A 20714-nucleotide genomic window follows, 5' to 3' on the forward strand; every position below is an offset into this window, starting at 1 on the left:
TTAGACACTTACAGTACATGTTATCAAGCCAAATAGGTCAAGATGTGACTCAGCTTAATGGAAAAAAAAGCTACATAAAATACACTTTCAGACATTAGTCATCTCCAGCCCTTGCTGAACAAAGGGATTTAAGACAGCCATCCTTATTCTGACTTACCCATAAACTATTTCTGGTCTAGGTTGGAAGGCACTGCCTCCTCTGCAGCCAATTAGTAAACAGTTTCTCAAAGCTGTAACACTATACTCTTGGCAAAGAAAACTACTTAGCAAAGCTTTGGAGAAATTACAAACCAGCAGCTCTCTTCTTAATGCTCCACAATAGCGACCGTTGGTGACTTTTAAAATCAAAGCTGAAGCAAAATCAATGCTGTATGTTTATTAAACAGCTTTTTCCCATATACTGAAAACTGTCTAGCATTAAAACTCCTACAATAAAATACCAAAAATTAGAAAATATCATAATTAGAAATGCTCATCCAGACCTATTTTGATTTTCCACATGAATAACCACTTTATAATTATACAATTCATATTCTGTTTTCCCCCTCCCAACTTGCAGTGCAACGAAACTTGAATAATCACCTCTACAATTCACTTAATTTTAGTTCTCAGCAGGTATATCCTATTTACTGCACCTCATTCAAATCCATTTATATATATATAATTATTCCTACTCAGGATTGTCTTTGATGCCTGCTGTTGCTGTTGCATTTGAGTTTTCCAAACTTCACAACAATCTGTAATTAAACCTCTGCACTTTGCAAACAGAATAGAAGCCTAGACACATGAATACTGAAAACACATCCTAATTTTTAATATTCAAATATTGGTCTCCAAGTCCTGGCTTCTCAGGGACAGTGGATTTTGCAATTCTTCTGAAGTACAGCTGCTGTCTAATTGCAGTGGGGAGTGTGAGCAGGATCGACAAGCTCTGTAGCCAGAGAAGTCAAGAAATAAGAACACACTATTTGTAGAGGACTTTTTGACAGATTAAAAACTAGAAGTGGCTGGCAGTGAACACTGCACTGAACTAACATGTGTGGGGGTGCTGAATATTTACACAAGTCCTGGGCAAAGTGGGAGACAGAAAACCGAGTGAGGCCCTCGGAAGCCACCAGAGAACAGCCTGTGCACGGGGTGGTGTCTCAGCTTCTTCCTGTGCTTTGTCCACACACTCTGAAAACTCCACAAAAAGGACAAATCTATGCAACAACACACTGGCAGAAGCTCACCCAAAGCTGAACACTTGCTCATAACTGGATCATGAAAGAGATACTGTAATTACAAAATAATTTTCAATTTTGCAACATGATTACTGACTGACCTCAGATTGTTACAGTACTGTAAGTGACCATTTCTACTCTTTAATAGTGGCCTTTCACTCAATTACATCTCAAAGGGCTGAATAAATCAGTAAGCTGGTGCAATTAAAGTTATTTAATGACTTTTTTTTGGTGATAGAATATGAAATGAAATGCAGAACACACACCAATTCATCCACTCTAGGAGAATATCATACAACCACAACGAGCAAAACAATGTGCCAAATATTTCATCAAAAAATCAAGTACAAAACCATACAAAAGTTATTTAAAAAATAATAAAACTTTTATTCATACTTATTTCAAGCCAGTAGTTATAAATGTGGTTTCTCAGTAGCAGTAAACTGAAAAAAAAATCACAAACAACTAACCTGGTTATATAAGTATGGAACACTCAAAAAAGATAAGATTCATCATTAGTATTAAGTCACACAGTTGGCACAACAGCAGCTTAACAAGTAAAAGACAAGAGTAAGCCTGGCTGTAACATAAACCTGAGATAAGTCTTAGTAATTAAGAGAAAAATTTTCATTGTGCCTCCAACATAGAGTTGTCAAATTCTAATCCCACACCCAAACATAGCCAGAAGTGTTACTAATATAAGTGAAATTGTGCAAGCATACTGGGTCAAATATGTTTAGTGTTACATCATCCTCCTCCTTTATCTCCCTGAGAGGTATGACAGAAGAAACTTGATAACTGAACTACAAAGGACTTTTGTTTCTGTATTCTATGAGAGGTTCCCAGAAATATAAAGTAAGTAGTGTCAACAAGCATCAAAAGATTATTTCAAGTTAAGAAAACTGCAAGACATGTTGAGTGATGGGAGAAAGGAGGGGCACCAGGGGAAAACCTCGCTGAAACCTGGCTTGCAAGTTCATCAGCAAAAGTGTTAACCATTCTCCCATAAAAGAAAAGGAAGAGGAAAAAGGAACACATCTTTTGACTCAGTAATCCTGGAGAGTTATTAGAGAGAGACCTCAAGCCTTACCATTTCTTTAACTTTAGGTCTTTATTTGGCAGTTACTGAAATGGCTTTCTGGGTTCCTGTGTCAGTGGCGGTGGGTCAGGTCCCACTGCAGACACTGGCCCTGCTCCTTGGTCTGCCCTTGTGCCCCAGGAGAGCAGCAGCCCAGCCCTGCACAGGGGCCGCCGGCAGGAAAAGGAGCTGCATCCAGCCATGTCCCCATGCCAGGAAGAGGAGCCAGACCAGGCAGGCCCACCCCAGCCAGCCAGCCCAGATGTGGTTGCTCCCAGGTGAACACTCCACACCAGCACACCTGAGTGTGTCTGATTCTTCTTGTTTGTTGAAAACCAAATGCTCCTACATCTACTGCCCTGTTTTGCTAATAGAAGAGAAAACCTCTGCCTTTGAACTTGTTGTGGGAGCAAGAACCAACTTGTGAAAGTTCAGCTCAAGCAGTACTTCACACAAGCAAAGGCCAAAACAGCCGGCAAAATTCAGCTGCACTGACCCAACACAGGTCACCGATAGCCAAAGGTTCTCCTGTGAGATATCTCATTAGTTCTCTTTCCAGAATTAGGAAATAACTCTTATCAAGTCCCATTAGTCACTGACACACCATTCAAGCATAACATGACACTATTAATAAATTCATAAATTCATCAGAACCCAACTTCTGCTCTGCCCCTCCTGCAGCACAGCAAGTTCTGCACAGAATATTCCCTCCATCCCATCTCATACTGCAACATCAAACATACAGCGCAAATCACACACAAGATCCGATCACCCTGCCCAGGGCTGTGGAACTATCCAGATTCCCTTCAGCTACCCACGTAACAAGCCTCTGGTCTAAGCTGCATTAAAGACATGCCTTGAAATTCTACTCTCTTTAAAGTTCTATTGCAAAAAAATATAAATAATCAGAATGTTCTACTGGTTATTACCTTCAAAAGAGATGCCGATGTCCCAGTTTTGGAGAGTTTCGTTACTGCAGACACTGAGGAGCCGTTCTCTGGTTTGGCTTTTTCAGTTGTTTGAGTTTTATTTACTCCAGGCACTTTGGGCACTGAGCCAACACTCCTGCTTGCTTTCTTCATTCTGGGCTGTCTGTTTATGATGCATTTACAAACAAATCTACAAGCAGAAAGACAGACATTTTAAATACAAAACACAGATGAAAAGCAAAGTCTTTTTTTTCCAATGCTCTGTTTAAGACCAGAAGTCCAGAAGAGCAGCAAAGACCACAAATTAGAGCAAACAGAATGCATGTGACTGACCAATGGTTTTTGCCTTTTCTTAAAAGGAATTTTTACCAAGGACTAAGCACTTCCTACAGCTCCACTCCAAATTGTAATTATTTTTTTTAGTTCTCATTCCACAAATGGCATTGAACTGAGGGTATTTTATAAGTGACCCATGTTGCAGAGTTCACTCGTTAGCCACAGAAAGAGGCTTATTAGGGAGCAATGCTCTTTATTCCTGACTGAGGGAAGGAAAACACCGTGGGAGGATTCAGGCAACAGCCTAACTACCAACAACTCTACATCTGAGGAAAGATGAACCACCAGCTCAGTAACTACAGCTGTGAGAGAGTCACAGAGAAAAAGGTATTGGATAAAAATCATGTAAAGTTTGAAAAATTCAGATTCCCTGAAATAATTTATTATTAAAAATCACATTAATAAACACACGGAATGTTACAAAACTTAACACTAGTCATGTAAATCCAAGTTTTCTCTCTGAGAAGGAACCAGAAGTAGCCCCACTGGGTTCCACAGCCTGCAGGCAGGACACTCCTGTGGCTTTGCTTCCTCCAGGAGCAGAACTCTGTCAACGCTATCATTGCACCCAGGAGCACAGAGGAAAGTCCAGAAAACAAAGCTGACTTTACCCAAACCAGGAGCAGCCACAGCAGACACAAACACTGCAGTTATCACAACAACTGCTAATTCTGCAAGACAACCTCAGGAAGTGTGGACTAACAGAAGAACAGCCATACTTTGAAGCACTGACTACCAGAAGGACCAGATACTTCAGGATCTCCTTCCCTCCTGCAAAAGTGAGTGTTGGCAGCTGTTTTCTTCATCTCCCCTGAGTCAGGAAACATAGGATGGAAGACTAAGAGGATGAAACTTCCACTCCCCTTTCAGTCTTACAGATTCCAGGTGGAAGTAAGTGATCAGGTTTATCTGAGTCCAATATCCTGCAGCTGATCAGAAACATGAAACACATCTAGTTGTTTCCATTTCTCAAAAACTGAAGCATTTCAAAGGCAAAAGCAGCAGACTGATGACTGCATGAGACATTCAACACAACACCACTGTGATCAGAAATGCTAATTCAGCTAACAAACCTGACACCATACCCCTGCACACACTCCTTCCTCCCCTTCACCTCAGCTGCACACAAGTCTATTTCAATTCTGGCCTTGATAAAATCAGTAAAACTCCAGGAGTTTTGCCTCCTCAGATCCCCAACTACTGCTAACAGAAGCAACAGGAAGTTTCATTTTAAGACACTGAAAATATTTGTTTATAGCTTCCAGACTCCCTTTAGCTCTGAAAGCCTGCATGAACAGTGACAGAAAACTTTGTTTGCTGTTGCAGTTTCATCATCAGAATGTCAAACATGCACCAGTCCTGCCATATGGCTGCTAATAATGAGCATGTCTTCACAGGAGATTAAATAACTGAGAGATAATTTGAATGAGAAATCCAAAACCCAAACCAGAAAAGCCCCACGAAGACAGTATGTTTGCTGTACATACATAACATTAGGTCGGACAACTGCCTGCTGATTGCAGAACCAGATGCTGAGGTTTACAGGTAGGACTAAGTTGCTACACTAAATGTCTTGCCTTGTTCATGTTTAGGAGTCACTTACTTGTGCTTTTGATCCTATTCAGCTGAAAAGTGACTGAGAAGACCAAAGAGGATGAAGTAGTTTAGTAAAACTGGCCTCATTACTGTTGAATGGTACTCTGATGTTCTACAGACACCAGTGAAGTTGCCCACAGCATGCCTGAGAAATAATCAAAGGGATTTTCAGTGCAGTTGTTGTGAAGCCAACTGCATTCAAAAGATTACCCCAAAACAAAACTATACTTGCAATAAACCCAGTAAATCAGACCCACTGCTTTTTGACAGGTGCCAAAGTGAGAAGGGCAGTGCTGTAGGGAAGGGCAGGGGACTGGCAGTGATGTGACCGATAGATTTGGGCAGAGCCGACCCCACCTGGTGAGCTCCAGCTGGCACAGACACAGCCAGCAGTGGCCACTGGCGATCCACATTTATCAAGTCTGCTGAGCACATCCCTCAAGGCTGACACACCTGCCAACGTGCCAGGCACAGGGCACACAGCCCTTTGCAGCACAGTGAACACATCTGGGATGTGCTGGTGGCAGCCAGTGGGACAGGACACGATCCCCTGGGTGCAGAGCCCCAGAGGAACACAGGGTTAGTGGCAGCTGCTCCAGAACAAACCACTCCTACTCCTGTCAACACATCACAGGGCTCATCACTGACAAGACTGTGGGAACTCAAATGCTTCTCATCCATAAAAAATTTCTTAAAAGTGCTTTTTTAGAAGTGTTCCTGAAAACATGCCACAATATTTGCTTCAACAGCAACTGCAGAGCACAGTGATGTAAACAAGTGAAACTCAGTAATGTAAGCCAAGTTTCATCTTTTCATCACAGCATTGCTTGAAAATATCCACACATTTGACACTGAAAAACACTATTTTTGATTTACTGAAACTCAAAGGCAGAAACACCTTTCCAGAATTTTCAAAGATACACAGAGGACAAGCAGGGTTAGGTACCTGTTTTTTATCCAGAGAAAATAAACTCTAGGAGCTGCTTTCCTACTGAAACAAGACTGTGTAATTATAGTTTAAAAGCAGCAAAATATACAAATGGGTCATACAACTTAAAGTAAGGACAAGACATTAATTAGCATCACAGGTTTTATCAGCAGCTGTTGACTAAGACTCCTAAAGTGAATTTATGACCTCTCTGTGCCAACTTTTCCCCTCCTGCCTTCTCCAGGAAGGAAAGGGGGGATGGGGTTTCAACAGCAAAGAGAGAAAACATCAATACTTGTGGACCGAAGTGGAAAAGCCCCACTTCAGCCAGTTCCTTAAAGGCAGGTATGGCAGATAAAGTCTACCTTTGTGCTTCTGAAGAACAACCCCACAGTCCTGGAAGACACAGCATTAGGAGTCAACAATAATCTTGTCTCTGCCTAATAATAAATTTTAAAGCAAGGAATAAAACTCCCCAGCCAAAGGAAGTTTTCTGAAGAATAACACAAAGCACTAACAATTCAAATGAGAACTAAAACACTACTTTACCATTGTTTTAAAAAGAAAATACTGCACATAAAACTGTAGTTTATATTTTGCCCTAGGGAGAAAGAAGGAATTACTGAAGACTTCCTTTCCCTTTACACACACTTCCTCCAACCTCAAAAAAAAAAAAAGAGGGAGGAAAAATTGAAAAAATCCACAAAAATCAGGAAAAAATGGGCAAAGTAGAAGCTTAACTAAAAGGTCACAGTGTCAGCTGTAACTCCATGAAGTCAAGAGTAACTTTTGGAGGTCCCTCATAGCACACTGCTAAACAAAATACTCATCTATCAACAACCACAAGACATCACTGGAAAACACTCGATTACTGCCAGCACAACAACATCAATTACAAAATATATCAGAATGGAAAAAAGCCAAAACAATCCCAAACTATCAGATAGAAAGACTGCATTCCTGCCCCAATCTGCAACCCTTTCCTCTGACCTGTACCCCTTCCCAGCCGAGTCTCTCTCCACAGCACACATAGCACAGGGACAGCAGGGCCTCGCTCAGCTCTGGGCTCTGGGCAGGAGGGCAAACCAGCCCTGCACTTTATACCAGCTGCAAATACAACTGCACAAATAATAATTTAAAAGTGTTTTGCCCAATAGCACAGCTCTGCTTGGGACTGTAAACTGATAGGATGCATCCACCCAGCCTGCATGCAATGCTTTCAGCATTACTCTGTACAGCCCTGGGCAGGGAGGGGATGATTTCTTACTGTGATTATTTTAATACCCTTGTTTATGCTAATATTGCTGTCACAAAAGCAAGGCTCAATTACAAGAGTACAAAAAAGAGTTTCCCATGCCTGGAAGGCAAGAGAGGGTTAAGCATCAAAAGTATTTTTTGTCGTTGGTTGAAAATATAAGATAATTAAGCAGTTTTACTTACTAAAAATTGTGAATTATTAAGAAAATTATAAAGAATCTTAGAATTATCCTTTAAGAGATCCAGAAAAACAGAAACAAGACATTCCTCTAATGTGAGGATTCTGAGCACTTTTGAAAATTCAAATACTTGAATTACAGAGGAAAATAGAAATGTTCACATCTAAGAGCAATGGAGCCAGTACATTTTCACTTTCTATTTGTACAAATTCTTTGGGTTTGATATATTCAGGCTGACAACTTTGCCCAAATAATTAGGGAATGACATTTTTAGGTCACTTATAGAGTCTCAAAAGGCAGAAAAGTGAAGAAAAGATTATAAAATGCAGCCTCTTCAACTCCCTGTAAAACACAGATGCAGGACTCCCCCAGGTCTCTGCAGACAAGCCAGAATGGTCACCAAAAACTCAAGATCTGGGATATGAAAAAAGCTACTTTATAAGAGACAAAGTTCCCTATATTTATAAAGCTTTCATCCTGCAAGCTGCACAAACTCTCCTCAAGGATGTCTTTCTCAGTAATCCCAAAAATATATTTACCACTGGATTCCAGAAGCCCAGAACAAACAGTGCATTTCTTTTATTGCATAAGACCAAGACATCAGTTTAACAGACTTGAAAGGGTGCTGATGTTGGTGGGCAATTTAATATACCAAGGGTAACAGGAAAGTGCTTGGAATCACAGAAGAGCCTTATGAGACTAACTGGACAAAATAACCAGAAAATAAAACTAACTAGAGATAAACACAGAGCAATCCATCTCCTGGGAAAAAGCAACCTCAGCTCAAACATAAATGTGCTCCAAACACACCAGAATTGCTCAGCAAGACTTCAGTGTTTTGATTCACAGCTTCATTAAACTCTCAGTGCAGCACTTGGAATAGGGCAAAAAAGTGCAAATAACTGCAGGAATTATTAAAAAAATTAACAGACAATGAACCATAAAACACAAATATCACACTCAACAAATTTTCTACCAATCTACCCACATTTTAATTAGTATGTGCAGTTCTGGTCTCTCAACTTCAAAACAAAAAGTTGTCTTATAGATCTGAAAATGATACTATTGCCCCTTGCTGGACCACAGGTACAGAGTGGCTGCCATGAGACACCTCCCAGGAACATCACAAAAGCTCATCAGATCTGCAGTGGCACCAAGAAGGCAGACTGGGAGTGGCTGTTAATCATCTCCTCCAGTACTAAACTAAGGACCAACACATGAACTTCGAGTCAGGTTCAAACTCAAAAAAGGGAGCTGTATTTTCAGTGCAGACAGAAACCACTGTGGCTGCCTGAAGTGCGAGGGCAGGGAGAGACTGGACAGAAATCCCCTAATGGATGCTGAATAGCTGAGCACAAAGGACTCAGAAACCCCTCTGAGCCAAAACTAATTGTAGGGTGGGAAAGCAGTCAGGAGAGCAGGGAAGGCTTTGGGTTTGGCTTTTGTCCTCAGGCATCTGCCCACAGCTGCAGCCAGACCCGGAGCACCACCAGGTGGGATTGATCCCTGAGTCAGTGTGGGCAGTGATGGATCAATCCCTGCTGCCAAGTGTGTATAGACAGGTACACACAACGGGCATGGCAGTGCCACTGACAGGCAGCACACGGGGCTGCACTCCTGGATCAACAGCTGCTTGTTATTTAGGGAGGAAAGACCTTCCTTTTACTTTCCATCTTAAAAATTCAAAAGAGCCTCTGCAGTTTTCCATTACAAGTTGTGGAATTACACAAATATGTATTCTGCATTTAAGTTAAGTTATCCATCCACTGTTTTCAGGCCACATTTGCTATTGCTACTTCTCTTTTAAACTGAAGGGAGGAAAGGCCAGAGCTTTGGGCAAGAATTGACTGTTAGACACCTACATTTCTCTACTCCTTCTTTGGAGAAAACTTCAGAGCTGTAACTGCTGCGAGCAATGTGTGACCGTTGCAACACTTAACATTCCAGACAAGTGACAGGAACATTTACAGAAGAACTCCTAAATTCACAAACTGTGCTCTAAAAGCCTTTTCATAACAAAATTAAATGATGTAGTCTTGTTTTCAAGCTCCTACTTCAAACAACTGCTATTTCAAACCACTGCCAAGGAAAGAAAAAACAACTGTTCATCATCTGCACGGGGAAACTGTTCCACAAGGAAGGGGAGCACTGTCCACAGCTTGGTCTCAGCACAACCTTCTACACTGACTGCACCTTCACACGATTATTTTTTACTTACAGTTTTGAAAAATGGAGTAATATACCACCTGAATTTATACCTTACTGGTATCCACCATAAAGGTGATTAAAAATACTCTACACAGGCTCAGCACTGCAATGTTCCCACAAACTACAGCTGCTCACACCACAGCCCAGGATACCATCCGGGATACCATTCAACAGGGTGTGTTTCATTGGTGTTGGTAATACAGATAATACATTGCCATTTTTCACTCCTTCAGGTAAATGTCACATTTGCATCCAAGTTTCAAGCCATGCACTAACAGATTAGGCAATAAATACCTATTTCCTGGAGGGCAATTGCATCTCTGTGTCACATTCTATGACCTTAAACAAACTTAGCAGAAATATCAACCTTGTTTGTAAAACCTTTAGGTTAATATTCCAATAAAATAGAACCAACTCTACCACTGACACCATAGGTTTTCCAGAGGGAAAAATAATCTGAACACATTAAATTTCCCAGCCAAAGGACGGGCCAGCTTTAACTAGAAAACCCAGCAGTCTAAAAGGTGATACTTGGTCAGTTAACCACATTAACTGAAAGTGTTGCCATCTCTAATTCCAAGCATGCTCTAAAGCAAGTGTCGTTACAATAATCATTAGTCCTCCAGTTACAAAGGTGTCTTTGGTGTCCTACAACCTTAAGTATATTCTGTACTCCTCAACCAACAAGCAAAGTCCACTACACACATGGAAATTCTTGCACTGTCAGGGAAGTACTTTCAAAACCAGCCATGTCAATTTTAAGACCAGATAACTTGGTAGAAGAGCACAAGGAAGGGTGTAGGACCAACACAGCAGCTTCCTCCTGTTCCAAACTGACCCACTCAGTACCCAACACTTCACTGCAATGCACTCTCTGGAGCACAGCTGGTCCCAAAAGTGCTGCCCAGAGGAGGTGACCAGTGGTGATCTTTTCCCGTTGCTCCATAGAAAATGTGGTCAGATGAACTCTGCTATCAACAACTGCAGCAAAGGTTTCTGGGGCAACAAGTTCCCAGAGAGAAGAAAGGCAGGCAGCAGCCCAGTTCCCATCATGTCCTCAGTAGAAAGGACATGCAATGTGGTATTTCAGGAGCCAGAGCAGCAGCTCCCAACACATGAGTGTTACAGGTAAAACCTGTGAGATAAGTGAGTAACTTTAACTAGGTCCCATGTTCATCCAAAACACTCCATCAGATCCTCAGCTTGTGCAAAACCCAAACACTCCAAATCCCGATACCAGGATGGTTATGGTAACAAATCTCACCAGCAGCTGACCAATGTACTCTCAGCTTGAGAACTTTCTGCTGCCTGGATTTCTGCAGCTGGAGGTGACAGGGTGCTCACTGTGTCCACCACCAGTCTGGTCTGGCAACATTCTTGAAGGCATTGCAACAAAAGAGAACAGGAGAAGCACAAAGAGATGCATCCCCTGAGGACCTTCCCAGGCCTCAGGTTCTTACAGCCCCTGGGATTCCCAGCCCCAGAAGGACAGACCATCCTGGCTGCAGCTGCACCATGTGAACAGCCTGAATGGGAATGGCCCATCCCAAAGTCAGTCTTGCTAAGGCTGGGGGAGGGAAGTGTCTGCTGGGGATTGCTTAAGCTAGTCATGAAAATAATTTAATTGTACCCTGCCACCAAAAGAGGCGGTCCCACCCCTTCCTCCCGTTGTAGAGATCACAGCTCATTTTTGATGAGTTGGTCTTTCAGTCAGATCAGGGCTGATCTGACTCACCTTGTAATTGCCAGATACTATGCAAAGGAAGCAGCGGGGCTGGGAACCGGGAACTGGGAACAAGGAGGGAGTCTCATCCTTTCAGGGACACTGTAGCCCCACATTTGGCTGAATTCACTTTCAGGCTGTTGGACACTCAGTAACTGTCCTGCTTTAAATGAACCTCTTCGCTGCCACCCACCCACCCACCACCCCTTTCCGAGCCACACTATTCATGGCATGAGGCAACATAAGAACTGTTATTTTTAGGCAATCAACACATGATACCACAGGGCACTGAGGGGTCTGAAGACTGGCTATTTATGGGTTTGAATTCCGTGCTCTGACCCACCTTTCCTCACCTCCAAGACCTGTCAACAGCACACTCATTGCTTAGTTTAAAATCCTTCACCCTTGGCAGACAGAGAAGAGACAGAGCCACATGCAAATCATTCCTAAATACCCTGGTATCGCTAAGGGAGGAGCATTTACCTGCCCTAGTGTGGAAGCCCAAGGACTTATATTTGAGTCATACAGGAGGAAAGTCCTTGGGACAGGATACAGAGGTTCCCATCTGCTGCCAATTTATTTTTTCCCTCCCCCAGGAGAAAGGGTGCCAATTTATTTTTTCCCTCCCCCAGGAGAAAGGGTAAGACACTGTCTCTCTTCCACAACTTTGTTCTGAGCCTTCCAGAAGAGGGTGAGTCACTAACCAGTCCATGGAGTCGCTGTTTCCTTGGCCAGTTTGGCTGTTGCAGCAATGCAGGACTCTGCATGGGATGGAGCCTGGGAAAGCACCAAAGCCCAGCACAGCGTCCCGAACTGGTGTGGCTGCTGATGTGCATATCTGATACCCCCACGGAATGCCAAGTGCCTGACTAACTCTTTAGCACCCTTCATTCTGAAACCCTCTGAAAGTATTTCTTTGAGAAGCTCCTGCAGCTCCAGGTTTCCTGGTGAGCCTTTGATGTTTGGGCCTTGGAACAGTTTTCCCTTCAGAAAATCAAAGTCTTCCTGTTAAAAAAGGCTATACTGAAGTGTTATTTTTCCTTCAAACATTCTTTACTTACAACACTAACATCCATAGACTTGATGCAATTTTCTTCTGTAGACAGATACTATTTATTTCTCACAGGAATAGATCAGAAAGATTTTCAGAAAACTGAAAAGGAAAACCCTCTCCTGCAGTTTTGTATAAGAAAAGAAAGAATAGCAAAAGTTGTGGGGATAAGCTGATGTTATAAAGTGTTAATTTTAACATGTTGATTCATTCTTGATGAAATGTTCTCAGAACAGTCAAACCCAGTAAAATGGCCACATCCAAGGGGGCACCTCATATTTAGAAATTATAAGAAGTTCATAATTTCCAAAAGAGACATATAATTGTCCACCTCATATAAGTGAGTGCAGATAAAAAGCAGCTTTGCATGATTCTACAATTGCTAGGAAAGAAAGATTTTTTGTTGTTGCAGAAAGAAATAGAAGCAAAATTAAAACTTCAAGCAAGCAGAGTTGCTCAGATTTGTGGTAGGAAATCAGGTCTATATGACAGCTTTAATTATTTTTTTCTTTTCCCCTAGAAAAGCCCATATTCCTTCAGAGACTAGAAGGATATATTTGCCATTAACTATTTACAGTGCTGTTACTTTTTAGGGAGAACTAAATTGGAACAGTCAAGACTGTTGTTTACAAAGACAGAAGGATTTTTCCATGCATAAGAGATGCTACTTTAAGTGCACACCCATTATCAAATTTCACTGTCATTTACCTTGCTAAACAAAAGAAACCTAAAGCTTGGTACAACTTGGCAGCTCAGCAAAATATGAAAAAAAAAAGTTAAAAAATCCTATGGCTAAACAGAGAAAGTCAAACTCTAACAGATCATTGTTATAAACCTGTCCATGTCAGGTAAGACTTGTCAATACAAAGACAGCCAACACTGCAGAAAGGAACAGTGAAATATGTTGCAGGAGCCTCTCCAGCACCAACCCTCACACAGCAAGAGAATTCTGCAGTCAAAGTTTCAAGGAGGCTCCATCTGCCAAAACCACTGTGTGCTTTTAATTAAGAACATACATAGAAATGCCTTGAGAAGAACACAGAAAGTTTCATGGAGAGGTAAGGCCAGCCCCTGGTCATGCTTTCCACCCACCTCCCCAGCAGTCTGTCCCACAGGAAATCATTACTCACTGCACGGACCTGTGTGGAACAGGCATCCTGCACCAGCCAAACGACCAAAGTCAGGGCAAGCTTTTTAGCATCAGAAAAACACAAATACTTTCAGGCTAATGTCATCAAACACATCACTCGAGAACTTCAATACTATCTTAATTTTTTAATACTATTTAAATAGTAGATGTTAAGTGCTCAGTTTATTTTCCTGAATAGAACTGCATATGTAAGAATTAGTTGCAGGCAATCATCAGCTTGGTTTCATTCTGCCAAATAGTGCTGGAAAATAAAACTGGTTGATGATCATGCAAGACTTATCTTTCATAAATGTCAAACCACGTCCTGAAGTAAGTAAACATTTGTTACCTACTCTCTTGGAATTTTGCCTTAGTGGCTTTACCACACAAATGGCTTCTTCTAAACGTTCCTTTTTTTTTTCTTTTTTGGTACTGAAACTTTGCAGACTGAACCCCTTCAAAAAGTCTCCTTTCACCTAATTTCAAAATTTATTCTCCCATAACTTTTTTCTGCAATTTGGGAAGCTACTCTGCCACTAATTTGCAACACAGTTTCAGTTCTTTGCAAAATTGAAGTATCCCAAGACATTTACTTACAAGCACGAGGATCAAAAGTTGTAGTGCCTTCACAGCAAAGTCCTCTTTCCCAAAGAAAATCACACATTTTTGTGTGAACACTCTACTGATGAATTATTTACATGTCAAAAGACAGTGCCCTGTGACTCCTTGCAGGCTGCACTACTGCAAAGTGCTCCAAGTGGAGGCTTCTCTGATCTCTTCAGCTGGAATAAGCTCAAAAGAAACAAGTAACATGTTCCTTGTGACTCGCCACTTAAGGCGACCATTAAGGACATAAACCAGCTTCTAACACCCGCTGCTTCTCCCTTTTTCTGCATAAAGACTAAAAATAAGGGTAAATGGAGTAATTTTTTAAGACGGGAAGTACAAGAACAACATTTCTTATGCTGTTTTTCCCACTGAGCAACAGTGATTCAGTCCCATTAGCAGCCTTAGACATTTCTAGAACAGGATCCCAGTTGGCAAGACAGGCTCCAATATCACAAGGTTGTGGCAAGAAATAAAGAACTTCTGAATTACGTTAGTGAAAGATCTCTCAAGGAGTTTCCACTGCATGTCTCCACTTTCTGAGAATATATTTTCCTCTTCTGTACTAAAAGTAGAGCAAAAATGGCACCAGTTTGTTTCCCATCAACATGTTACTTGTAAGTATGTATTTATTCATGCCTAAAACGTTAACTGTACATCACCTCATCTATTTTGTACAATAAAATCTGCAACATAAAAGTATCTATTCCAACATGTGCTGAGACAAACTTCTACACCTCCCTGGCTGCCTCTTCCATTGGTAACCAACACAGGCAGAGGTTGTTCTGCAGCCCAGAGGCAAACCTGCACTGCTTGGTTTGTGACTACACAGCCAAAATCGCTTTCCCCTCTCCCCCACCCAAAGAGGGTGGCCATGGCCCGTGTCTTCTGGAGGAAACTTGGCATTTGGCACCTTTAAATAATGCCCGAGTGTGGCTCAGGAAAACAGCAGGTGGCCTAAGCAAGTCATGGTAGTGCCCATGCTGACAATGATGTGACCTCAGTCTAACCCCCAGGTTGTCCTGGATTTGCTGCTACAGACACACTCTCCATTAAGGAAACCTTTGCCTGAGCCTTCCTTCAAGCCTGATGCAGAAAACGACTTTGGCAGGTCCCTGGAAGGCCACAGAGATCACACTGCTCTAGGAAAACACTGCAGAGCTGGGAAAGCTGCAAACCACAACAGAAAGTGCAGTCCGTGACAACTGGAAATCCCTGCAGAGGTTTTCTCACTGCATGTTCCACCATCACCAGATTTTAATGAAACAGTCCCTCCTCATAGCAGCAAAGAGAGAAGGCAGATCTTTACCAATGATCACATTAAAATTCACTTCAACAAACAGCCCTTCAAAGTGAGCAGATAAAGTAACTGGGAAAATATGGACTGCAGTTTTTAACTAATGTCCCTGTATTTGACAGAAATGGAAAAATAAAGTAAAAATATCTGAAACATTTTGTTCCCAATTACATACTGTATTCAATAAAGAAATAAAAAGACCTGCATCTTCAGCAACACAAAACCAACTGAAAAATCAGCTTTATCAGTCTAGAATCTGATTTTTCCATTAACTGAAGTGGCAGTGTTACAAGAAACGTGAGACTATTCCTGCCTCAGTTTCTCAGTTCTAATCTCAGACTGTTTACAATGACCCTCTCTTTTCGTTTTTTGTTAGCAACTACCTAACAACAATCAGCTAGGCTGGAGAGGGAGAAGAAACTGAAATTGTGAGCTACTGTGATCCACAGTGTTAAAAGCAGCCACTGGCTTTAGTTTGCATATCTTTCAGCAGCCAAAGTCCATACCATTAATGAAGCAGGAAGCAGCTCCAGAAGGCTCATGTTTGCTTTTGGGGAGCAGAGTTTGCAGATGCCATGCCCTTCGACAGAATCCATGGCTTTTCTGAGCACTCTTCACCCAGTGGAACCACTTACATGACACATTTTCTGCTCCAAGAGAACTGTTCTCCCGATTCTGGCACAGACACTTCACACGTTCACAGGTGTGTTGTGGAGAGCAGGATGCAGTTGCTGAGCATCAGCACTGCACTGGTTTTGTCTCTGAGAACACAGAACCTCTCAGAACAGGCTGGTGGCTGATTTTGGCACAGCTACAGGAACCTGCCTTCATCCCTGGTAATACCAGGTCACGAAAGCCTTGCAACATGGAATACTGTGAGGCACAGAAAGGCAGGCAGTGGGTACAAAACTCAACTTGTAGGCACTTCCAGCTACAAAAATGCAGGAAAACGGCGCTCTAGACAAGCAGGAGCCCAGAATCCAAACAAAGGTGCTCCCAACCCCTCCAAACCCCGCTACAACGGTGCTGAACGCGGGCACTGCGCCCCTCTCTGCTCCGGGAGCTCCCGCTCGCACCCCACGGTCCCACTCACAGCAACGAACCATTCCCCCGCGGGATGTCACGGGCCGACCCGCGCCCCGGCCCGCCGGAGCCCCCAAGCCCTGCCCTGCCCTGCCCTGCCCGCAGGGACGGCCGAGGGATGGGGGACAGGAGGGCGCGGGGGGCGGGCGGAGGGCGCCGCGGGCGGCCCCTGAGGCGCGGCGGGGCCCCGAGGCGCGGGCGGGGCGGTGTCACGGCCGCGGGGGGACAGCGCGAGCCCCCGGTGGGCGGCGATGAGGACGCGCCGGGGCCCGGGGCTGTCCGCGGCAGGGCGAGGCGCTGCGACCGGAGCGCGACACGCAGGCCCAGCAGGAGCCTGGGAGACCCCCCGAAAGGCAGGTGGGCAGGCGGGGGTCCCGGCCGGGCTGTGCCCGCCGGCGCTCGGCGCTTACCGGGGCAGCCGCCGCCTCCTTCCCGCGGGGTCGGGCCCCGGTGCGGGGCCGCGCGGGGCAGGGGGGGCGCGGAGGGGCGCGCGCGCGACCGGGACCCCTCCGCCGCCGCCCCGCCCCCTGGCGGCACCGCGCACGCGCCGCCCGCGAGCGGGCAAAGCGGGCGGGGCTGCGGCCGCGGGCGGCGCGTGCGCGGGACGGACCCTCCCTCAGGATCGCCCCTCCCTCACAGCGGACCCTCCCTCACAACAGACCCTCCCTCACAATGGACCCTCCCTCACAATAGACCCTCCCTCACAATGGACCCTCCCTCACAATAGACCCTCCCTCACAATAGACCCTCCCTCACAGCGGACCCTCCCTCACAATAGACCCTCCCTCACAATGGACCCTCCCTCACAATAGACCCTCCCTCACAATAGACCCTCCCTCACAATGGACCCTCCCTCACAATAGACCCTCCCTCACAATGGACCCTCCCTCACAATAGACCCTCCCTCACAATGGACCCTCCCTCACAATAGACCCTCCCTCACAATAGACCCTCCCTCACAGCGGACCCTCCCTCACAATGGACCCTCCCTCACAATAGACCCTCCCTCACAGCGGACCCTCCCTCACAATGGACCCTCCCTCACAGCGGACCCTCCCTCACAATGGACCCTCCCTCACAATAGACCCTCCCTCACAATAGACCCTCCCTCACAATGGGCCCTCCCTCACAATAGACCCTCCCTCACAATGGACCCTCCCTCACAGCGGACCCTCCCCCAGGGTCGCCCCTCCCTCAGGGTCGCCCCTCCCTCAGGTCGGCCCCGCACCTGAGTGACGGAATCACGAAATTAGAGATTGAATGAAGCTGGAAAAGACCTCTGGGGTCATCGAGGCCTGCCTGTGTCCCAGCACCACCTCATCAACTAGTTGTGGTACTCAGTGCCACGTCCTGGCTTCCCTCAAACACCTCCAGGGACGGTGGATCCACCATCTCCCTGAGCAGCCTGTTTTGATGTCTAATCACCCTTTCTGTGAAGAAATTCCTCCTGATGTGCAGCTGAACCTCCCCTGCCACAGGTTAAGTGTCTTCTCGGTCCTTGGGAGCAGAACCCGACCCACCTTTGCTCCCCTCTCCTGTCAGGGGGTTGCAGAGCCAGAAGGTCCCCCCTGAGCCTCCTTTTCTTCCAGGCTGAGCCCCCCAAGCTCCCTCAGCTGCTCCTGCTGCTCCAGACCCTTCCCCAGCCCCGTAGCCCGTCTGAGGGCAGCCCTGGCCCAGGGCTGGTAGAAAAATTGTTTTGTTTTTTTGTGGCTTTTTGGTTGGTTGAGAGGTTTTTTTGTGTAATAAACACACATATTTTAAGCTCTGGCACTGGGTGTGCACACAGAGCAGAGGCAGCACAGGTGGCAGCGAGGGGACTGTGGGTCTCTCAAATCTCTTCCTTACTGTACGGCTCTATAATAGCAACTTTTCATTGAAACAAGAAGTAAATGTATAAATGTGTGTCATGATTTAACTGGGGGAGAGTTAATTTTCATCACTTTGTTCAGCACAAATCCAAAACGTAGCCCCATACCAGCCACTGTGAAGAAAATCAGAATATAGTAGAGAATAGCTTTGTCTTAGGTTACAAGAACTGCATGTGCACACAAGCTTTCAGAGCCTGAGCTCCCTTTGAAACACAGTAAGCTGAGCTTTGTAGCTCATCAGTGTGCAGAACATTTGACTTGTCATGAATAAGCAGCAACTGCAGTTAATAAACCCAAATTGCAGCGTGGGCGCTGTGGTGGGAGGTGTAGCACAGTTTGTATTTACAGGCATTGGCTGGGAAGTGCTATGAACACAATAATGAGGAAAATGTGCTGATTTGACATATCCTTGTTAAAGTTTCCCCTCTGTTAAGCTCAGACTGTGGGTTAAACCATCTCCCCCAACAGCAGCTCAGCTGTTTCAGCAAAAGAAACATTTCAGTGTGAGATTGTGTTGCAGCCTCTCCCTTGAGGTACGTACATTCCTTCCTAGAATTCACAGGGATATGGAATTCATTGGCTGCAGATTGGTGAGGGCAAGTATGATTTACAGACCCCTTGTTATCGTTGGTGAAGTTTAATTAGTAATATAGTAAATCAAAGTAAATAACTTCCACGTTTAATCAGGATTCCTTTGAAAACTGAGAGGACGTATGGAGCCAGATAGTTTGATTTACATTGTGGGAAAATGTTCCTGTTTATGTGTCTTACAAAGTCAGTCATTTCATTGAGATGTCCTTCCCAATCCATTTCTGTCACTCTGCCTGTTCTTGCCTGCTGGGGATTCCTCTGGAAGGCTGTTGCATGGACACAGGGTACTTGTTTGACAGTAAAATGCTCCTTTGTACTCAATTCATATTTCTGATGTTTATTTTCTTACAGTACCACCAGTGTCACTCCAGTAGGTTTTCTGGCCCATGATACCTTCAGCAAAATGTTGTCTTGTGTTTCTACCTTTGGATCAATTTTCAAGATATTTATCAGTTAGAAAATGGCATTTCAATGGCATTACATCTGTATTAGGGATGTGAAAAAGGTCTGCACTTGTTCTGCACAGTGTATTTCTCACAGTAGCCCACCAAGGGCTCAGCTTTCTGTTCTGCAGCAGGAAGCAGTCGTTCAGCTCAGGGAATTAATGAACAGGCTGAGAGCTGACAGAGCATATGCCTCAGATCCTGGTTCTGGAACTTAAAAGGTCGCTGAAAAAATGCAGAGAATTGCAGCATTATGTGCTGTAATGTGTGCAAGAGTGATTCAGCTGTCTGCTAGAAAACCTTCTCATTTTGGTTATGTTTTGGATCAGGTTGCCCCAGAGGGTTACAGAACCTCCGTAACTGGAGGCTGCTGACAAAGAGCAAATGTCTCTGGGGTCGGGCGGGGACCGCTGATCCTGCCTCTCACTGACAGCTTATCCCACAGGGCCTCGGGGGAGCACCTGCCTCGGGGCAGCCTGTCCAGGCCTCAGGGCTGCCTGGGAAATGGAACACACCTGTTCAGGTGGAGCAATTTGCACAGAACATCCATGGCTATTACACACTCATGTTCTTTCTCATCCTGCTCCAGCCTTAGGTTTTGTTCGTTCTTTCTTGTTCCAGGGCCGGAGCATCCCATGGGAGTGTCCTGGGTGATTTGGACAAGCCTGCATGCCACAGTTCACCTCGGGCCTGTGGCAGTGTTGCTCACCCTGGCCCTTCAAGCAGGGAAAAGCAGCCAGGAGAAGTGGCTGGGAAGTGCCAGGCTGGCAGTCACACGGTAGGAGTGTGGTTGTGTGAGCAGAGCTGGCACAGCACATGGTCCCTTCCAGGCTCACCCAGGGGTATCCTAATGTGGAGCACTGCAAGGGCACACTTTGGCAGAATTCCACATTGAAGATCTTGGAAAACTATCTGATATTACACAGATACATCAGTGGTAGGAAGTGTTAATAACAGCCATTGGGTTTCCCCTTCTTTGCCCAGTCCAGGGGTAAGCACAATAATCAGGGTAGTTTCAAACACTGCAGTCAGGTGCAGTTTATCTGCTTTCAACATTGTCAACAGTGTCATCCTTATGATCCACACTGAATGAAACTGGCTACAGCTTTCAGGCAGGTACCTTTTTATTACAGAAATGTTTATATATTAAATTTGGACTATATTAAAACATAAATGTACTTTAATTAAT

The 20714-nt window shown here is 44.5% G+C and overlaps 1 protein-coding gene across 1 annotated transcript in view; it reads right to left on the minus strand.

The window, feature by feature from the left end:
- SPECC1L (sperm antigen with calponin homology and coiled-coil domains 1 like) overlaps positions 1-17150 on the minus strand; it is a 65239-nt gene extending 48089 nt beyond the window's left edge. Inside the window, exons 1-2 of the mRNA XM_071571760.1 lie at positions 17034-17150; positions 3231-3420 (exon numbers count right to left, since the gene is read on the minus strand). Coding sequence (XP_071427861.1) covers positions 3231-3383 — 153 coding nt within the window. The 5' untranslated portion in view covers positions 3384-3420; positions 17034-17150. The remainder of the gene's footprint in view (positions 1-3230; positions 3421-17033) is intronic.
- Between the last annotated feature and the right edge of the window lie 3564 nt (positions 17151-20714).

This window comes from Pithys albifrons, chromosome 17, assembly GCF_047495875.1.
Source record: "Pithys albifrons albifrons isolate INPA30051 chromosome 17, PitAlb_v1, whole genome shotgun sequence".
In the NCBI taxonomy this organism is placed as follows: Eukaryota; Metazoa; Chordata; class Aves; order Passeriformes; family Thamnophilidae; genus Pithys; species Pithys albifrons.